This window comes from Corythoichthys intestinalis, chromosome 21, assembly GCF_030265065.1.
Source record: "Corythoichthys intestinalis isolate RoL2023-P3 chromosome 21, ASM3026506v1, whole genome shotgun sequence".
Lineage (NCBI taxonomy): Eukaryota > Metazoa > Chordata > Actinopteri > Syngnathiformes > Syngnathidae > Corythoichthys > Corythoichthys intestinalis.
Window position 1 is genome coordinate 36,172,273 of NC_080415.1, and position 19,834 is coordinate 36,192,106.

A 19,834-nucleotide genomic window follows, 5' to 3' on the forward strand; every position below is an offset into this window, starting at 1 on the left:
GTAGATGTAACGTTCGAGCGTGTGCGTTAGGCTAAACAACATTGGTTCGGTGAAGGACCCTCGAAAATGGCATCTACTGCAAAGAGACACGCTTACAAACCTGCCATGTTTGATGGAGACCTAGCCTAGCTGTTTAATTCGGATACAGAACATGAGGACTTTGATGGATTTGTGGATTCATTAAGACTGATGTGAGTACTTTGTTAAATTCTTTAATAAAGTACAATTGAACTCGTTTTGCTCCCGCTGCCTTAAGAAAAAATAAATAACAAAAAATACACTAGCAGGCATGTTAGCAAGCACGCACACTAGTGCGCTTGGTAGCGCATGTATTTCATGCGCCCAATAATGCGGTGCGCCTTGTGTGTGTGCGTCTTACGGTTGTGAAAATACGGTAAGTCAAAATTCCATTAAAATACTATTTAAAAAAAAAAAAAAAAAAACTCCAAATTACTGTTACTGCCTTTTATATTTACATTATCTACACATTGCAATGCCAATACGGGAATCAAAAGATGATTTAAGAGTAACTGGAGACGTACGGCTAAAGGATTTAATAATTTATTTACTATATCAGTGCATACAGATACTTGTTACACACAATAAGGTCCATGACCACTAATTAAAAATGTATTTTACATAGGAAAGAATGATTTGAACCCCCTCAAAAACGAGATGGCTGTTCATCTTAAAATGCTTGTAATATAATTAATACAAAAAAGTAACATACCAGACCAAAAATAGTACCAGCCTTATAAGACACCTGTCTCACAAAACATTGTTTTTGAGTTCAAGTAGGCAAACCACACAAGGTTTATAAACGGCACTTCAAAATGAGGGTAGACATTGGCATCTACTCTCCTCTGTATACGATAATATTCTTATCGGTCTCGTGTATTTTTATTTCGTGGAGGACGTTAGGAGTGATGGCTTTTGCCATGTTGTTCCAGATGTAAACAGCCAGGTTCTCAGTCGTGCTAAGAAACAGAAAAAAAAAAAAAAATTAGTAGTGGTAGTAGCGAAAACAAAATTCATATTAACCATGTAGGCTTTGTCTCATTTCTCACTTCATTCATCACGTCCATTGTAAAGTTCGCAATACATAAACCATACCTGGCAATATTGGCAAAATATGGCACATCCTTATCCAGGTTCTTATGATCAAGTGGAATCATGATTACTTCCTGTAAATAGGACAAATAACACTCTAAATCATAGATATATTTTACATTTACCATTTGAAGTTAAAAACTAAAAAAGTGCAAGTTCCAAAGTGCCAGCGTAAAGTGTAATATGCACGTCACACAAAAGGTTGACCAATATATCGGTTAGCCGATATATCGGGCCAATATGTTGACTTTTTTTCCCCAAGATCGGCCATTATCAAGAAATATGCCGATACAGTTGAAGAAGTTATTTTAGCTGTTTGGTAGCTGGATTTTCTTACAAAGGTCGACCGATGTATCGGGAGGCCGATACATGGACTTTTTTCAAGATTGGCAATTAGCAAAAGGTTGACCAATATATCGGTCAGCCGATATATCGGGTCGATATGTGAACTTTTTTTTTTTTCCAAGATCAGCCATTATCAAGAAATATGCATACAGTTGAAGAACTTATTTTAACTGTTTGGGTGCTGGATTTTCTTATAAAGGTTGACCGATATATCGGGAGGCCGATATATCGGGCCAATATGTTGACTTTTTTTCCCCAAGATCGGCCATTATCAAGAAATATGCCGATACAGTTGAAGAAGTTATTTTAGCTGTTTGGTAGCTGGATTTTCTTATAAAGGTCAACCGATATATCGGGAGGCCGATACATGGACTTTTTTCAAGATTGGCAATTAGCAAAAGGTTGACCAATATATCGGTCAGCCGATATATCGGGTCGATATGTGAACTTTTTTTTTTTTTTCAAGATCGGCCATTATCAAGAAATATGCATACAGTTGAAGAACTTATTTTAACTGTTTGGGTGCTGGATTTTCTTATAAAGGTTGACCGATATATCGGGAGGCCGATATATAGGGCCGATAAATTGACTTTTTTCAAGATTGGAAATTAGCAAAAAATAAGCCGATATAGTAGACGAACTTATGTTAGCTGTTTGGGTGCTGGATTTTGTCATAAACAGGGGTTCACATAAGTGGTCCGCATGCGCGCATGCGTACTGGACGTAGACAAACGCGCTGGCCCTCAACGGCTTCCATACGCTTTTGCGTACCGATGGCTGACCACTGTATTTGCGGCGGACACGAGAAAATAACTTCTCAAAATGTCGAAGAGGCAGGCCACACTGAGTAATTACTTCCGTATTCCCCCACCCCCGTCTAAAGACAGACAGACGACAAAGACGTCACCGGAGCTACTGAAAAAAAGGACTTTTGCTGAAAAGTGGCTACAGGAGGTATCATGGCTAGAAGCAAATGATGCTCGCACGGAAATGCGGTACAAAATGTGCCGTGAGAATCCCAATGTCGCCGATAAGAGCAGCGCATTTTATGTAGGGTCAAAGAATTTCAGCCATCCAAACTTTGAAAAGCACGAAAAAAACAGAGCATGTGGGAATTAAGCAAACTATCGATGTCAAACAGGACCCCACTCGCCCTATGGACAAGTGGCGGAATAGGGCGGAATAAAGGTAATGAACAGCGACATGCACTGACAAACGTGTTTTTGCTCGCATTTTACAAAGCTAAACATGCACGTTCAATGAGGTCTTATGAGGAGGACATCCCACTTTTAAAAAGGCTTGGAGTTAATGTGGGAGCCGCATAATGCCCTTTATTTTGAAATGGTGCTTTTTATTTCTTTACATTTCACTTCAAAGTAATGGCAATTTTGTTGTGCCAGTTGATGTTAATCAAGCATTAATTGTTAATATAATTAATTAAAGTTAATTGGCTCTAAGTAAAGCTTGTCATAAATTTATCGCATCAGGCGGGTCGGCTCTCAAGCTGAATGAGGACCAAGTCACATCTCCAGGTCCTCCTCTGAGAACCTGGGCAAAAAAAGTATGTGCACCCCTGGTCATAAAGGTCGACCGATATATTGGCATGTGCAAGTTTCAAAGTGCCAGCGTAAAGTGCAAAATGCACTTCACATAAAAGGTTGACCAATATATCGGTCAGCCGATATATCGGGTTGATATGTGGACTTTTTTTCAAGATTGGCCATTATCAAGAAATATGCTGATATACAGTAGTAGTAAAACTTATGTTTGGCCGTGTGGGTCCTAGATTTTCTCATTAAGGTCGACCAATATATTGACATGCTGATATATCGGGCCGATAAATTGACTTTTTTCAAGATGGGCCATTAGCAAAAATAAGTTGATATAGTAGAAGAACTTATGTTAGCTGTTTGGGTGCTGGATTTTGCCATAAGGGTCGACCGATATTATAGCATGTGCAAGTTCCAAAGTGCCAGCGTAAAGTGTAGAGCTGGGAATCTTTGGATACATAACGATTCGATTACGATTCAGAAGCTAGATTCGATTATAAAATGATTATTGATACACCCCCCCCCCTCCTTTTTTTTTTTTTTTTTTTTAATGTTTTGTACATTAGTTTCAAAATTGTTCAAAAATCCTCTCTCAGGCTAAACCAAACGACTATTTCAGTATCGAGTTAACATATAACATATAAAGAGTGGATCTCTCCTGACTGTGGTACTCCCTAAGGTTTCTCATTTTCTCCCAAAGACTCTGGAGTTTTTGGAGTTTTTCCTTGCCGACATGGAGGGTCTAAGGATGGGGGATACCCAGGACTTAAACTTTATTTATTCATCTTTGTTGCTTCATTTGCTGTTTCTGATTGGGTATCATATTGCCTCTGCAAAGCCCTTTGAGACAAACTTGTTGTGATCCAGGGCTATACAAATAAATTGAATTGAATTAAAAATATAACAGTAAACAAATATACAAAAATAACAGTAAATAAAAAACTCCAGTCCCCATTCTGTATCAGCAGCTTTAAACTACATTCAATTAATTTAATGTTGTGAATCAGCTGTTACAGTTGTTAAAATTGCTCCCGTTATTCCACAATTTGCCTTCTGTCTACTTTTGTCAAAGTTTTAAAACTATTTCATCATTTAAAGATAGATTCAAGACAAGATCCTGCCGATTAAGGAGCATTTTAGATAAAAAGTTAATAAAGTTCGCTACAACACAGCCTTCTAGAGAGGTCTACTACTTTAAGATGGCGGCTGTTTACTCACGCCGGAAAGTCTGTCATTTCGCATCTCTGTTCAATAATACATGTTTTAACACGGACGTCGTCTGTCATTTTGCATCTAGTGCTACATATATATGATACCTATTGTAGCCGTATGTTTGTAGCAGCTAGCAACTGGGTGGTGTTTGTAGTGGCTTTCAGCTGCAGTCAGGTATGATTGTTTTTTTTTTATCTAGCGGCATGAGTTGAACATGATATTTATTCTCGGTCCGTTCCTCATTGCGTCCCAAAGACCGCGCTGACTGTGTTTTACTTCCGCTTTTCCTGGTATAATTCAATAATTGGAATTTGGATATTTGTGAATCGTTCTCAAATCTTCCATGGCCGAATCGCGAATAATCTAAGAATCAGAAATTTCGCACTTCTCTTGTATAGTGCAATATGCACTTCACACAAAAGGCTGACAAATATATCAGTCAGCCGATATATCGTGCCGATATGTGGACTTCTGTTTTTCAAGATCGGCCATTACCAAGAAATATGCCGATCCAGTAGAAAGCTGGATTTTCTTATAAAGGCCGATAAATAGACTTTTTTCAAGATGGGCCATTAGCAAAAATAAGACGATATAGTAGAAGAACTTATGATAGCTGTTTGGGTGCTGGACTTTGTCAAAAAGGTCGACTGATGCATTGGCTAGCCGATATATCGGAGTGATAGATGGACTTTTTTCAGGATTGGCCGATATTAACTGATACAGGGATTGGACAAAATAACGGAAACACCTTAAAAAAAAATCAATATCAAAATCAGAAATGCCTTTTGCGGCAATTACAGCCTGAATTCCCCGAGGTATTGATTCATACAACTTGTGAATTGTTTCTAAAGGAATTTTAAGCCATTCTTCAGTTAGAATACACTCTAACTCTTTTAGAGACAATGGTGGTGGAAATCGACGTCTTAATTGAATCTCAAACTGATCATAAATGCTCAAAAATGTTGAGGTTTGGGCATTGTGCCGGCCATACGAGATGCTCAACTTCAATAGAATGTTCCTCATGCCATTCTTTAACAATTATGTTGCCAAAATGTTAGGTGTTTCCATTATTTTGTTCAACCCATGTATATAGCCAATATAATAGAATAACTAATGTTCAGTTTGGGTGATGACTTTTGTTAATCGTAATTTTGCACCATCTAGTGGCCACTGTTAGAAAAGGAAGTAGCAGAATAAAAAAAAAAAACTCCTAAAGGGCGTTTCAATTACCTTTCATAACCAACCAGATTTTCAGACATTGACAGTTGGCTGAATTTTTTAAAAAGCGGTATAGAAAATCCCATATAGGTCAACTTCTACTTCACACCTGTACAGTGAAATGCTGTTCAATTCCTGTTCTGTAATTCTTACCTCAATGCACCTTTTCAAGTCGGTCAGGTTCATTATCATGCCGGTAATGTGATCAATCTGTTCGGAAAAATACATGCAGATTAGTTACATTTACACTGCTCTCACTAATTATGCCTTGACTGATATTTTCCAATGAATTGCATTACAATATATGATAGATCATGAATAAGATCCTATTGAGTTGTCAAAAAATGACATTACTATATCTTATTCAGGTCAATTTTGCAAGGGAAAAAAATGAAGAAAATTGCTGAAACTTCTAAAATATTAATGGAAGATAGTGATTAATGAACTATAATCTTTGAGGGGAGGGGAAAAAAAGAAAACAGTAGTCAAGGAACATTTTTGCAACTCCGTCTAAAGAGGTCATGTGGGCTTATGGGTACAGAGCAACATTTATCTTCAATGTCTTTCCATGAATTGATTTTCATGACAGCAACAACGCAAGGATTCATTTAGCTTAAATGGTGAATCAGTCCTTTAGAGAGCATGAGACATCCTTTTTACATCTGGCATATGCACTTGAAGACCTTGACCTCTTTGAAAGAATGTCTACAGACTATGCATTGGTCATTATGGGAAAATATTAAGATATTACGCAACTCTGGATACAAATAAAGACTCATGTTACAGTTCTAGACAAACTTACAACAATACATTAATTTAAAGTTTAATTGTGAAATATGTATCTTTGTAAATGCATATGGCGGAAAACACAGACAAGGATAAAAAAAGCAGTTTCTGCTCTTGTACCCCTCTTTAAAATAAACTGCTGTATTTTAAGCCAAAACAAAGGTTGTGTTTCAAAGAACAATACGTCTATATGCTGCCATAGCAGACTCATGGCCCATTAAGCCCCCGAACTATTTTTAATCTGTCCGTTTTACCCTGGAAACCCCCGTTTACAGACGTCGCGAAACTGCTTTTGTTTCAGCCCAGCCATAAAACGAAGGTAATTAATTATATTTATTATTCAAAATGTCAGTCATTTTTTACACTCATAAGAGATTCACACGATTACTGGGTTCTAGATCACAGAACTGATTTGTGTACACTCTACCCCTTTCAATCACTTAGCTTATAGTGTTAAAGACAGCCCCACCCCCATTCTCCTCTTTCACTGGCCAATAGGCCCCCACATGGTGTAAACCGGAAATACATCTCGCTGACGATAGCACCAGCATATTAGTAACTAGTTTAGATGTTCAATGTATTTCTTGTTGTTGTTTGTGTATGTGTTTCTTTTCTTTCTTCTCTTGTATTTCTTTTCTTCTGTCCCCCCATAACCCCTTCCTGTTCGCTGCTTTGTCATAATAAAAAGGTATTTTGAATGATCACAATGGGAGTATGTCAGACTCTCAATGTGAAACATTAAAACTGTTCAGAATCCGGGCCCTTAGACTTCCATTCTCTGTGTCAAACAGCTGAACAGGACAGGTTTAAAAAAAAAAAAAAAAAAAAAGTCAGTCATTTTTAGCTTATAATCATTAATTGACGTCTAATATTTCGCTTAAAAAAAAAAAAAAAAAACGACTTTAAAAAATTATTCACTTGCATATTTTAAACTTTTAAACAAATGACGTCACAATGAAAAAAATGGCGTCTGTAAAAAAGTCACGGATATTTACCTCATAACTATCGGTTAATTGTATTTTTTTTGTTACTGTCGCATTTTTTCCGATATGTTAGATGATATATAATCGATCCAACAAAGAAAAATTGAAAAAAATGTTTAAAGGAGTAAATATATGAAAAAGAACATCTCGACCACTCCTTGAAGTCTGCGATTTCTGCATCGCGACCCTTCTTATATCACCATGTTTCACCCATAAAATCCCCCAAAAAATCCAGCTGTGGCCATTCACAGCTGTGTCTTGACACTCAGTGATGCATGCTACATGGAGTTTTTGGATCCAAACAAGGTAAGCACGCGATAATATCTCGTTAAAGTCATGGCGTGTGTAATTCTGCTCTCGCGTGCTCTCACCTCCAGATAGGGTTTTTTTTTTTTTTTTTTCCATGCCCACCTGTTCAAAAATTTTCTTCCCCCAGAAAATTGAGATTTTAAGTAGGGGTGTGAAACGATTAAAATTTTTAATCGAGTTAATTACAGCTCAGAAATTAATTAATCGTAATTAATCGCAATTAATCGCAATACAAACCATCTATAAAATATGCCATATTTTTCTGTAAATTATTGTTGGAATGGAAAGATAAGACACAAGACGGATATATACTGTACATTCAACATATGGTACATAAGTACTGTATTTGTTTATTATAACAATAAATCAACAAGATGGCATTACCATTATTAACATTCTGTTAAAGCGATCCATGGATAGAAAGACTTGTACTTCTTAAAAGATAAATAAAAATAATAAACAAAATATATAAACATATATAAATAAATAAAATTTATAAATATTTATACAAATGTATAGAAAATAAATAAAAGTTAATAAATAGTACAAGTTATAGAAATTTAATATTAAAACCCCTCTTCATGTTTTCGTTTTAATAAAATTTGTAAAATTTTCAATCAAAAAATAAACTAGTAGCCCGCGATTGTTGATGTCAATAATTACACAATGCTCATGGGTTCTGAAGCCTATAAAATCAGTCGCACCCAAGCGCCAGCAGAGGGCGGCAAAACTCCGAAAAACACAACAAGTACACCTTTCACTTTGCTGTCCTTTTAATATGTTTGAGCGGGGTATTTGTGCGTTAATTGCGTCAAATATTTTAACGGGATTAATTTAAAAAATTAATTACCGCTCGTTAACGCGATAATTTTGACAGCCCTAATTTCAAGCTTTCCAATGATGTATCACACATGCATATCGGACAATTTTGAAATTTGGCCAAATTGGGGGTCTGAGAGCGGAACTTCAAATCACCTGAATGTTTTCCGCCAAATATATATGTGTGTATTTATAAGTAGCAAGAAGTGTTTTTTGGCACAAGGTGTAATGGGAGGTTTAAAGCAATATAAAACCTGATACTCACCTTTCCTCGCACTGTTATCTCCACTGTGGACAGAAATATATTGTTAATGTTTGGGAAACAATAGACTACAATTCTGATGAATGGGAATAATAATTAATATCTTTACATTTAAAGATCTTGTCACTGAAAAATGCTATTAAATAGATTTTACAGACTGAATGATTGAAATATGCAAACATATCACTAAAGAGCCTACTCATGCAAATTTGGCAAAGTGTAAATGGTAAATGGTGTTACAGTGTAATAAACTGGTAAATACTTGTGTCAGGGAAATTCAACTTTGACCTCCAAGACAAGTGTTACATCGAAAGCTTGATTACAGAAATGACTATGACCCAACCAAAGATTGCTTGCTTCGAAGACTTTATATAAAAACTTGATATATCAATGGCGTGATCCGGCAAGGAGCCGTGAACACGCAAGAGTACAAAGAAGTACAATACAGGCTGGACATTTATACTGTTGAAAGGGCGTTACCCAAGGATGCTGACTGTGAAACGATATCTATGAAAACGAAAGTGAAACTTAAGTATCAACTCTGGTGGTTTTCCACAGAAAAACATCATGACTTACAACCTTGAGAACCTGGCCGTGGCTGGCACCAAAAGGGAGTTAAAATCTGATAAGACAGTCAACAGAACCTCTTTGTATTATGTTAAAAAAAAATACAACACACGAACCTGGATGAATAGTCTAACAAATGAATATAGTATAAGGCTGCAGCTATCGAATATTTTAGTGGTCGATTCATCGATGGACGAGTTAGTTCGAATAATCGAGTAATCGGATAAGGAACATGAAAAATTAAAAAAACCTGAGCTGAGCCTCAAATGGTTAATATATATATTTTTTTAAATGAGGATCTATGTACAACAAAAGAACAACTGGCTAACTTACATAGAAAAAGTCCGCTAGCTTAAATGCTATAAAATCCTAATTTTTTTTTTTTTTTTTTTACAATGCTCTCAACAAATGTTTCAGACACATATTCCCACAAAAAACGGCTAAATATACCTATAAACTAAATTAAGAATGCATTAAAAAACATTAGCTCAAACAAAAACTTAGCTTACGTTGGTCTTAACAGGGAGCAGTTGGGATCAGCCATGTGAAAAGAGGCAGACCAGAGGGCAGTGTATCCACCCTCATCAATAAAACTAATGGCAAACACTTTCAAAATAAACCATTAAAACACCGCTTTAATTAAACGAATCCTCGAAGCAACAAAATTTAATTCAAATATTTTTTTGTAATCAAATACTCGAGTTCATCGATTAATCGTTGCAGCACTAATAAAGTATCACACCAGTTATGTGTTTTATAAGCATGAATAAAATTTCCCTCACAACTTGTTGATTAAAAACAACAACATCAACAAAAAAACTAGAAACCGCAATTTCTGGAGAAATTACGATAGGGCTTTACTGTGGTTGATACAGATCTATCAGGTCACTTCCGGTTGATTTGGGAACATTTTGGGCGCTCGTCCTTTTGCATGGCTGTCGTAGGCATCGACTTAATCGGGCGCCAGTTGAATGTCAATGGGCTGTGATGGTAAACACAAAGGTTTTTCCTCCATTGAAAATGAATGGGAAATTTGGACGTACATGGCTGTCAAAGGCATCGTCTTAATTTGGCGGCAGTTGAATGTCAGTGGGCTGTAATGGTAAGCGGTCAAAAATCACAACCACCTATGTTTTCGTGTCATTGAAAATGAAGGGGAAATATTTGCCACGAGAAATGAATGGAATGACGTACATGGCCGTCAATGGCTTCCCATTAGAAATGAATGGGCAAGTTTTGGCGAATTTTGAGGGAACCGTTTGGCAAATTCAGTATGCAACTTTTATGCACCTTACCATCCTGGAATTTTTGATGTGTAAATTATGCAATTTTGTCAAGAATTGAAGAACATGTAAGGTTTTGGGGGGGAAAAAATCTAAACACGTTCACGGGCGAACGGGCGCTTAAAAAAATACACTGTCTCGCGAAAATTCTGGTCATTTTGATATGCTAACGGTGACGGTTGGTCAAATGGTTTGGAGTGTGCGGAAGAAACGCCATTAAAAATAGTAATAATAATAATAATTTTGCTATCTAGGCCTTTGCCTTGCAAAGCCCCATATTAAAACAAACACACAACAACAACAAAAAAATAGTCTCACAATTATTTTTTTTAATTGTAGTTTCAGTCTTCATTTCCTCATCAATTTTGCAGTTGATAGTACTACAGTAAATAAGATGTAGACCTATATTAAGATGTCCATTTGAATGACATCATCGAGTTAAGAGATTTTAAGATATCACTTTAGTCCAGTACGCCATGATATGATTATGAGGGTTTGCAATCAGCATTTGATGCTATTTGCGTAATCACATCAAATACAGGCCTAAAAATAACAACATTGAAACAGTTCATGTTATATTATCTACATCTCGCAAAGATATATGCTTTACCTGCAGAAATATGGTATGCAAATGCATTGAAGATCTCAAACAAAAATGCTATTTTGTGTGCAGTAGAAATGAAAACATAACCCACCTTTATAATTGTGTCCATGGCCGTAAAGATTGTTACATTTCCCGTAGACCTTTCTATTATCTTCATCGCTCAAGTGAACACTACGAGAGAAGAAAACCATGATTTATTTCGTGTAGTAAGCGAGCCTTGACAACAAACATTACTACTACAGCATAGTTTTGATCCAGAATCACAGTAGACAAGTATAAAATACTCATACAAGAATGTGAGAGACAATATGATGTAACATTCGAAAAATTTATCCTAGATGGAAAAATCGGGTATATATTTCCTCAGCAAACGAGTACAGTACTATAAATAGTCGTTTCGCATAACTATGGAATGCTGTCCTGACAGTTTGATAGAAAACAACAACTACTTATATCGCCCGTACACGTAGATTTCAGTTTCCTGCTTACGTAGGTGCTTTCCTCTTGATCCTAAGCGCCCTTTGCAGTAGCAACAACAACATCAACAACGACGATAACACCACTTCGTTCGCACCCTTTAAAGAAACCTTTGGCCGAATGTCAGCACCTGTGCAGACGGTGACATGCGCTGAAGCTCTGGACCCGAGTGATGTATCCGATACGCTCCGCGACGCCGTTCATGGCGGATCCAGGCATGTTCCGAAAGTGTGGCGAGAGCTCTCAGAGTCTGCAGATTATTATGGCTGCCGCGACTGCCTCCAGCCTCTCGTGACTCATCCAGCGTCACCATTGGTTAAAAACTGGGCGTGCTTAAATGCTCACATGACGCATCACACATTCATAGCGATTGCTCCGCCAACAAAACGTAAGAAAGTTTAAGCGGGGTGTTTGTGTTAAATATTAATGGCAATGTCACACTTAATAGGGTAGGTCAAGATGCTGGGATGTGTGTTTTGACCAGCAGGGCCGTCCCTGGGTGACTAGGCGCCTTGGGCGAAAATGTAGCTAACCCCCCACAGCCCCAAATGACAATACAGTGATACCTCTACATAAGAAGTTAATTCGTTCCAGGATCGTGTTTGTAAATCGAAATGGTCGTATGTCGAGCAGGATTTTCCCCTAAGAATACATTATAATTCCAATATTCGTTCCACAGCCAGAAAACCTAAATTAAATCCCTAATAAATACTGCTGGTACTATTACAAATGGCATTTGCACATATCAAAACAAATAAACTATTAGTAAAAACCAGAATAATGAATAATAATAATAATAATTAGGGCTGTCAAACGATTAAAATTTTTAATCGAGTTAATTACAGCTTAAAAATTAATCGTAATTAATCGCAATTCAAACCATCTCTAAAATATGCCATATTTTTATGCAAATTATTGTTGGCATGGAAAGATAAGACACACGACGGATATATACATACAACATACTGTACATCAGTACTGTATTTGTTTATTGTAACAATAAATCCACAAATGGCATTATTACCATTCTTTCTGTTAAAGTGATCCACGGATAGAAAGACTTGTAGTTCTTAAAGGATAAATGTTATAGTTACAAGTTATAGTAATTTTATATTAAAACCCCTCTTCATGTTTTCGTTGTAATAAAATTTGTAAAATTTTCAATCAAAAGTAGAGTTAATATAATAATAATAAGAATAAAAATAACAATAACAATAATAAAAATAGAGTGAAAAGTTTTACGTGCATAGCATTGTTGTTTAACTGTGTGTCAGAATAGGGCCTCATTACTATAGACTGAAGTGCTTTTCTTTTTGAGAACTTTTTTTTTTTTTTTTTTTTTTTGAGAGATAGGAATATTATTTTTGTTGTGCTTTCACTAAACGATACTTATGTTTGTTGTGAAGGAGAAGCTTACGCCAATAAACGGCGCGCCTGTGTCCACTCGCCTTTACTGTATAACATATACAGTGGGGAGAACAAGTATTTGATACACTGCCAAAACCCATTGGCGGTGTATCAAATACTTGTTCTCCCCACTGTACCTGTACATATCTTACCCAAAATAAAACAAGAGACACATAATTGCCACTAAAAGAAAGAAAACTTACCGAAATATGTGTGAAGCACAAATAGCAATTTGCATTGCATTGTGAATACAGAATAAACGTCTCACAACTACTAATTCTCCCACGTTTAGAAGACATAACATGAGTATGGAACGGCGCTGCCCCCAAGCGGCCGGTGGCATTCTCTTCACTCTTAATGTCCATAAACGGCCTCATTGTAATGTTTGAGGCAATATGCCAGCGGGTGTGTTAATTGCGTCAAATATTTTAACGTGATTAATTTAACAAATTAATTAACGCCCGTTAACGCGATAATTTTGACAGCCCTAATAATAATTGTTGAGGTGGTTGCAGCTCAACGTTGCATTCGTAGGAAGAATTGACGGAGAATAAGTTGTCTTTTTAAAACTCGGCGTATTTAATTTCCATTGACATGCGGATACATCCTCTCTCATTGCTGTCTTCACAGGCAATCCCACAAATCAAAGTCATCAAAGTCAAACAAGAAGAAGTAATAAAAGTAGCACTTTAGACAATTAAGTCCCATCCTGCCATCTTGTGGCGAAAAGTTAATATGTCAATAATAACAAGCAATAGGAGCATTATTTCCACATCAACTGAGGACACCTTTATTAATACAAAACATTTCCTCCACCATTTCTCTAAACAATAATATTTCCTGTAATAATGAAACGAATCGGGTTCTAATGTGGCGGACTGTACCTGAATGCACCGCGTTGCTGACGTGACAAAGAGGGAGCAGTGCGGCTGAGAGTTTACTTTCACTTTTAATGTTTTGTTGAGAATACCGTCAATTGCGGTGGACAGTAGGCGTGTTGTGTTTTACAAGTTCTGAAATAAATGATAAAAACCTGACGAAACTGGCGATTTCTTTGGCAATGTTACCACAATAATAATTTTTACCTTAACTAATAAAGACTGGCGAACAGAGGTCGGAGGAGGACAGCGGAGATCGTAGACATTCTACGGCTGCATTGTTGAGCCAGTTCACAGACGCGTACCCCATGCTCATATTTTTCTATCATTTCCCTCTTCATTTCAATGGTAAGCGTCACCTTTTTCCACCACCTGTACCAACCTTTTTGGAACCTGTGTTGATTTCTCCCACAAGAAAATCTGCCGTGCGTCCGTCTGTGCCGCTGTCATGTTGACGTATTTCGACCATGTCGTCAGTTGTAGAAACAAATGGCTACTCAAATTTTACGTCGGATGTCGAAAAGATCGTGTGTCCAAGAGATCGTATGTCGAGGTACCGCTGTATACAGTGGTACCTCTATATACAATAATAATTCATTCCAGGACCTCCTTTGTAAGTCAAAATGGTTGTATGTCGAGCGGGATTTTCCCATAATAATACATTACAATTTGATTACAGGTCGTACCTGGTTTACAAACGAGTTCCGTTCCTGCGCTGGCGATGTAGCCCGGATTTCCGCGCAAGTCGGAATTAACCCTCCTTTAAATCCTTCAAAGCGCCCTCTAGATTAAAAAAAATAATAATAATCAAAAAACATGTATTATATGTCTCTGTCTTCGCCCATACGTTGCAGCTAAGTCCTAGCTAGACAGTGAGCTAAGCTCCGAAATGACGATGTCAGACATCCGTGTGGTTTGCTGACTTTATTTAGCTGCTCATGACATCAACACTTGCTGAATGAAACTAAAATAAGATGAAATTAAATCAGTCTCATATTCAATAACAGCCATTCAAATTTGTGTTTGCAAGTAACTGCTGATACATCAATAACAAACGATTAGCATGGATCAGTTAGCATCCGCACAAAACAATGACATAAGCTCGCCCCAAGTATTCGACCACAATTGAAAACGCACAATAAACAGTACAAAAGTGGTTATATACAGCAGTCTCTTTTGGATGCTTCACAAGCAAAAATTGTGCGCGCAGGCTGCCACGTCTTCACTTGGCTACATCCTTGTGTGTGCGTGTGCCATGTTTGGGGTGGGCGGGTGTGTAAATGCTCTCGTGTGTGGAAGTACAACCTGCTCTACGCTTCCTGCGCCAAAAGCATGCATCACAAAACAAAAGTCAACATTTAAAAAAAATAAAAAAATAAAAAACAAGGTGACTCAGGTGTCATAAAGTCTAAATCGGGTCGGGTCCGTTGTAACCCAGGGACTACCTGTAATTCGTTCCACAGCCCAAAAACTTACGCTAAATCCTTCATAAATACTGCAGGTACAATTACAAATAACACAACAAATAAATTATGACTACAAATTGGAATTATAATAATAATAATGTAACGAATTGGATTCTAACGTGGCGGTTGTGTTTTGCATGCTGTTCCTGAACTCAATGTGTGACTGACGTAAGAGTGAGAGAGGTGCGTTTGAGTGGGAAGCTTTTATTGTCGTTTTCTGTTCCATTGCTGTTGGCGTCGGCTACGGTGCCCAGTAGCCGTGTTGTGTTGCCCAAGATCTGAAATAAATGATTGACAATCGTAAGCATCACCTTTTTTTCACCACTTGCGCTAACCTTGTCGGGAACTTTGCTGATATCTCTTGTAAGAAATTTCGCCGTGCATCCGTCTTGCAGGAGAACAAGGAAATTTATTGGACATTGTTGAGACAATTGCCGAGTGAAATTTTGTATATCAATAGGAGCGTATGTAGAAGCGATCGTATGTCGAGGTACCACTGTACTACAAATGTGACAGAAAATTCAGCGCCGAAAACTATCGGTCGAAAATGGCTATAAATGCATCATCGGTTTTCGGTTCTCAAGATCGAAAGTTTACCACTGTTTATTGTGAAGAACCTTAGTTCTTTTGTGATGTCATCAAAACACGGCGAGAAGCAACAAACCCCCGACATGTTGGCTGTGAGCCAGCAGTGTTAGCGAGATATTGTCAGCCATGGTGTTGCCTTTCGCCGTGTTTTGATGAGGTCATCACATGAGGTCTATGGTTCCTCAAACAATCTTTTTAACTCATTTCAGTCTGGATTTCGGCCACAACACAGCACCAAGACCGTGCTTATCAAAGTCCTAAATGATATTCGTCGGAATACCGATGCAGGCAAATAATCTGTTCTGCTGCTATTGGATCTCAGCGCCGCATTCGACACGGTTGATCACAACATACTACTCAGAAGATTGGAACAGTGGGTAGGGCTTACTGACACTATTCTTCAGTGGTTCACATCCTATTTACATGATAGGGATTGCTTTGTGTCAATCGGAAACCATCAGTCAGAACGAACCAAATTCACGTGTGGAGTCCCTCAAGGGTCAATTCTTGGACCACTCTTATTTAACATCTATGTGCTTCCCTTAGCTCAGATTATGGAACAGTATGACATCGTCTATCACACCTATGCAGATGACACACAACTGTACATTTCTATGTCCCCACATGATTATAGTCTCCCTGAGTAAATGCATTCATCAAATCAATGAATGGATGTGCCAGAATTTTCTCCAGTTAAATGTGGAGAAGACAGAAGTGATCATTTTTTGGCCAAAAAAGGAAAGGTCAAAGATAAGCAGGCATTTTAGCATAATGTCACTTACAGCTACAAATCAAGTCAGAAACCTTGGCGTAATTATTGACTCAGACCTAAAATTTACATCTAAAGTCCGTCACTAAATCTGCTTATTACCACCTAAAAAAATACAGCCAGAATTAAGGGGCTTCTGACTCAACAAGACATGGAAAAACTTATGCATGCATTCATTTTCAGCAGATTGGACTATTGCAACGGTATATTTACTTGATAAAAAATCAGTCAGGAAGCTGCAGCTAGTACAGAATGCTGCAGCCAGAGTCCACACAAATACAAGGAAGCTGGACCACATTACACCGGTTTTGAAATCGCTACACTGGCTTTATTGAGTCAAAGGATAGACTATAAAATACTACTGCTCGTCTACAAAACACTTAATGGCCTTGGACCAAAATACATGTTTGATTTGTTAGACTCCTATGAGACATCTGGACCCCTAAGGTCGTCTGGAACCGGTCTCCTGCATGTTCCAAGAACAAGAACCAAGCAGGGTGAGGCAGCATTTAGTTATTATGCTCCTCCCCTCTGGAACAAACTTCCTGAACGTCTGAAGTATGCTCAAACTGTTAGCTCCTTTAAATCAGGGCTAAAAACACTTTTGTTTAGCACTGCATATCCATAACTGTTGACGTCAGTCTCGCCTAATTCAATCTTCTGATATGCTTGCAAGCATGACCAGTTGTTTTCCACTGAAACTGCTGATAGTTTTGCCTCAGATAATCATGGACTTTTAACTGCCAACTAGCAAGGCTCATGACATATTTTTGCATGATCAATTAATCACCAAACAGACACACCTCCTTTTAAGTATAGTATTTAAGCAACGCTGAGCTCTCTGTCCGGCGTACATTTTTTTCCACACAGCTTTGTTCAGTCATTGAATGTACCCAGAGGCGTAGCAAGGGTCCCCGGGGGCCCCAGGCAACAAGCAACATGGGGCCCTTCAAGCGTGTGCAGGTAAGGGGAACAGTTGGACTTGGAGAAAATTGCTCCAAATCCAACTGTCCCCCTTACTTGCACATGTGTATGTGTAAAGGCTTTACACATACCGTAGTATACTGATTAGATGGTAAGTTATATTGCTTTTACTTAGTAAGGATAACATTCTGGCCCAGAAGTGAATCATGTAACATCTTATCAGTTTGGCTGATCAGTGTGTATGTTGATTCTAAACACTGATTTTATGTTCTAGGTAACATCTTTATGTATGAAGAAACGCTAGCATGCTGCAATGCTGTTAGCAAATGCTAACAAGCTAGTTACAACAAGTCAAGGCAGTTAATTGGTTTAGGACATAAAAATACTACTACTAGTCTGCAGTGCTATTACTACGTTCTTTTTTTTCCCTTTCTTTTTTGGCTTCCAGAAGGATAACTTCTCTTCATTTTGCCAATTAAAAAAAGGCCAGATCGCTGCCCACTCTCACTCTGAGTCACGTGACACACATACATACTCACGCAGTATAATGAACACAAAGGTGGGGGGGGCAGTGGCGCCTCCAGAAATTTTTCATAGGGGTGGCCAGATGGGGCCACTTAAAATCTTGGGGTGGCCAAAACTAAAAGCCATAATTTCAGGTTTTCATTATATTGTCGCAGTAAAAAGGTCAGGGGAAAACTTAAGAAAGACTTAAGGACACGGCTACTGATATACTTTGGTGTATAGTGTAATATTTGATGTTACTAATGATTTAATGTGCCTAGTCCATTACTGTCCAGTCAACATTTTGAGTTCCACAACAGTTCTGTTTTATTGTGTTATGTATATATTAGGCATAAGTTGTACATTTAACTAGGGCTGTCAAATGATTAAAATTTTTAATCGAGTTAATCACAGCTTAAAAATTAATTAATCGTAATTAATCGCAATTCAAACCATCTCTAAAATATGCCATATTTTTCTGTAAATTATTGTTAGAATGGAAAGATAAGACGGATATATACATTCAACATCCTGTACATAAGTACTGTATTTGTTTATTGTAACAATAAATCCACAAAATGGCATTACATTTACATTCTTTCTGTGAAAGGGATCCACGGATAGAAAGACTTGTAATTCTTAAAGGATAAATGTGAGTTTGTATATTGTGACTAAATATTGCCATCTAATGTATCTGTTGAACTTTCAGTAAATGATACTGTAGCAACTTAACTGTTCTGCCCAAATGCATGATGGGAAGTGGTGCAACCATGACTGTGTGGGGTGGCTGCAAATGCTATATCTTCTCTGAATTGGGTACACTTCAGGGTGTTAAGAAAAAGATCAACTCCTATCATTTTTCCCCACGTCGCTTCCCATAATATTTATCGGTGCTGTGGGAGAGATGAAAAAGCTTTTGCCAATTAAAAGCACGGCCCAAATGAATGCTTGTATCTACTCCACTCTGCCTCTTATCTCTGTATATAAGTAAAACGGCGCCATTGTAGGCTGTTTGCTGCAATGCGTGAATTTGTGATTACCGGTAAATGCGATTTTTATATATACCGGCAATCTTATTTCCCATTTTGATTGTCTTGGTTTTTACGTTGTTTTGATTTAAATGTGATTTTTATGATCTTCATGTGATGTAAAGCACTTTGAATTACCTTGTGTTGAATTGTGCAATATAAATAAATTTGCCTTGCCTTGCCTTCTTGAGACTATTTGGTGGTGAACTTTCGGTCTTTAAAATCAAAAACTGAAAGTACATTTTTAGCTATTTTTGGCTGAATTTTCGATCACATCTCTACAATATACAGTAAATATATTTTTAAATATTGTACTATTTGGTGGTTAACTTTTGGTCTTTAGAACCGAAAACCGAAGGTGCATTTTTAGCTATTTTTGGCTGACTTTTCGGTCACATCTCTACAATATACAGTATATATTTTTAAATATTGTATATTTTTTAGATATTGTATTTTCACATTTTACAGCCCAAACAACTATGGGAAAGCTATTATTTCGAAATAAAAATGAATAGCAAATGAGCCTTATAGCACTTGTTGCATTTTTTTCATATAGTAACACAAGCACATTCATATCATTTTCTTAAACAAATAAACATAGAATTTAATATGCTATGGATTTGCCGCGAAATAATACTCTAAAGTTGTTTTCTTTTTGATACGTTTATTTATTCATATTCATACCAAAACTAAATACATGAACAGTACATGAAATATCTGATCAATATTCACTTTCCATTTATTG

General features: G+C 37.2%; 1 protein-coding gene across 1 annotated transcript; it reads right to left on the bottom strand.

The window, feature by feature from the left end:
• Positions 1-545: 545 nt before the first annotated feature.
• Positions 546-11,821, bottom strand: pts (6-pyruvoyltetrahydropterin synthase). The gene is made up of 6 exons (XM_057826733.1): positions 11,656-11,821; positions 11,140-11,219; positions 8,598-8,620; positions 5,589-5,645; positions 1,114-1,184; positions 546-977 (listed from the first exon to the last, which is right to left on the bottom strand). Exons 1-6 carry the CDS (start codon positions 11,742-11,744, stop codon positions 854-856), a joined length of 444 nt encoding a protein of 147 aa, XP_057682716.1. The 5' UTR covers positions 11,745-11,821; the 3' UTR covers positions 546-853.
• Between the last annotated feature and the right edge of the window lie 8,013 nt (positions 11,822-19,834).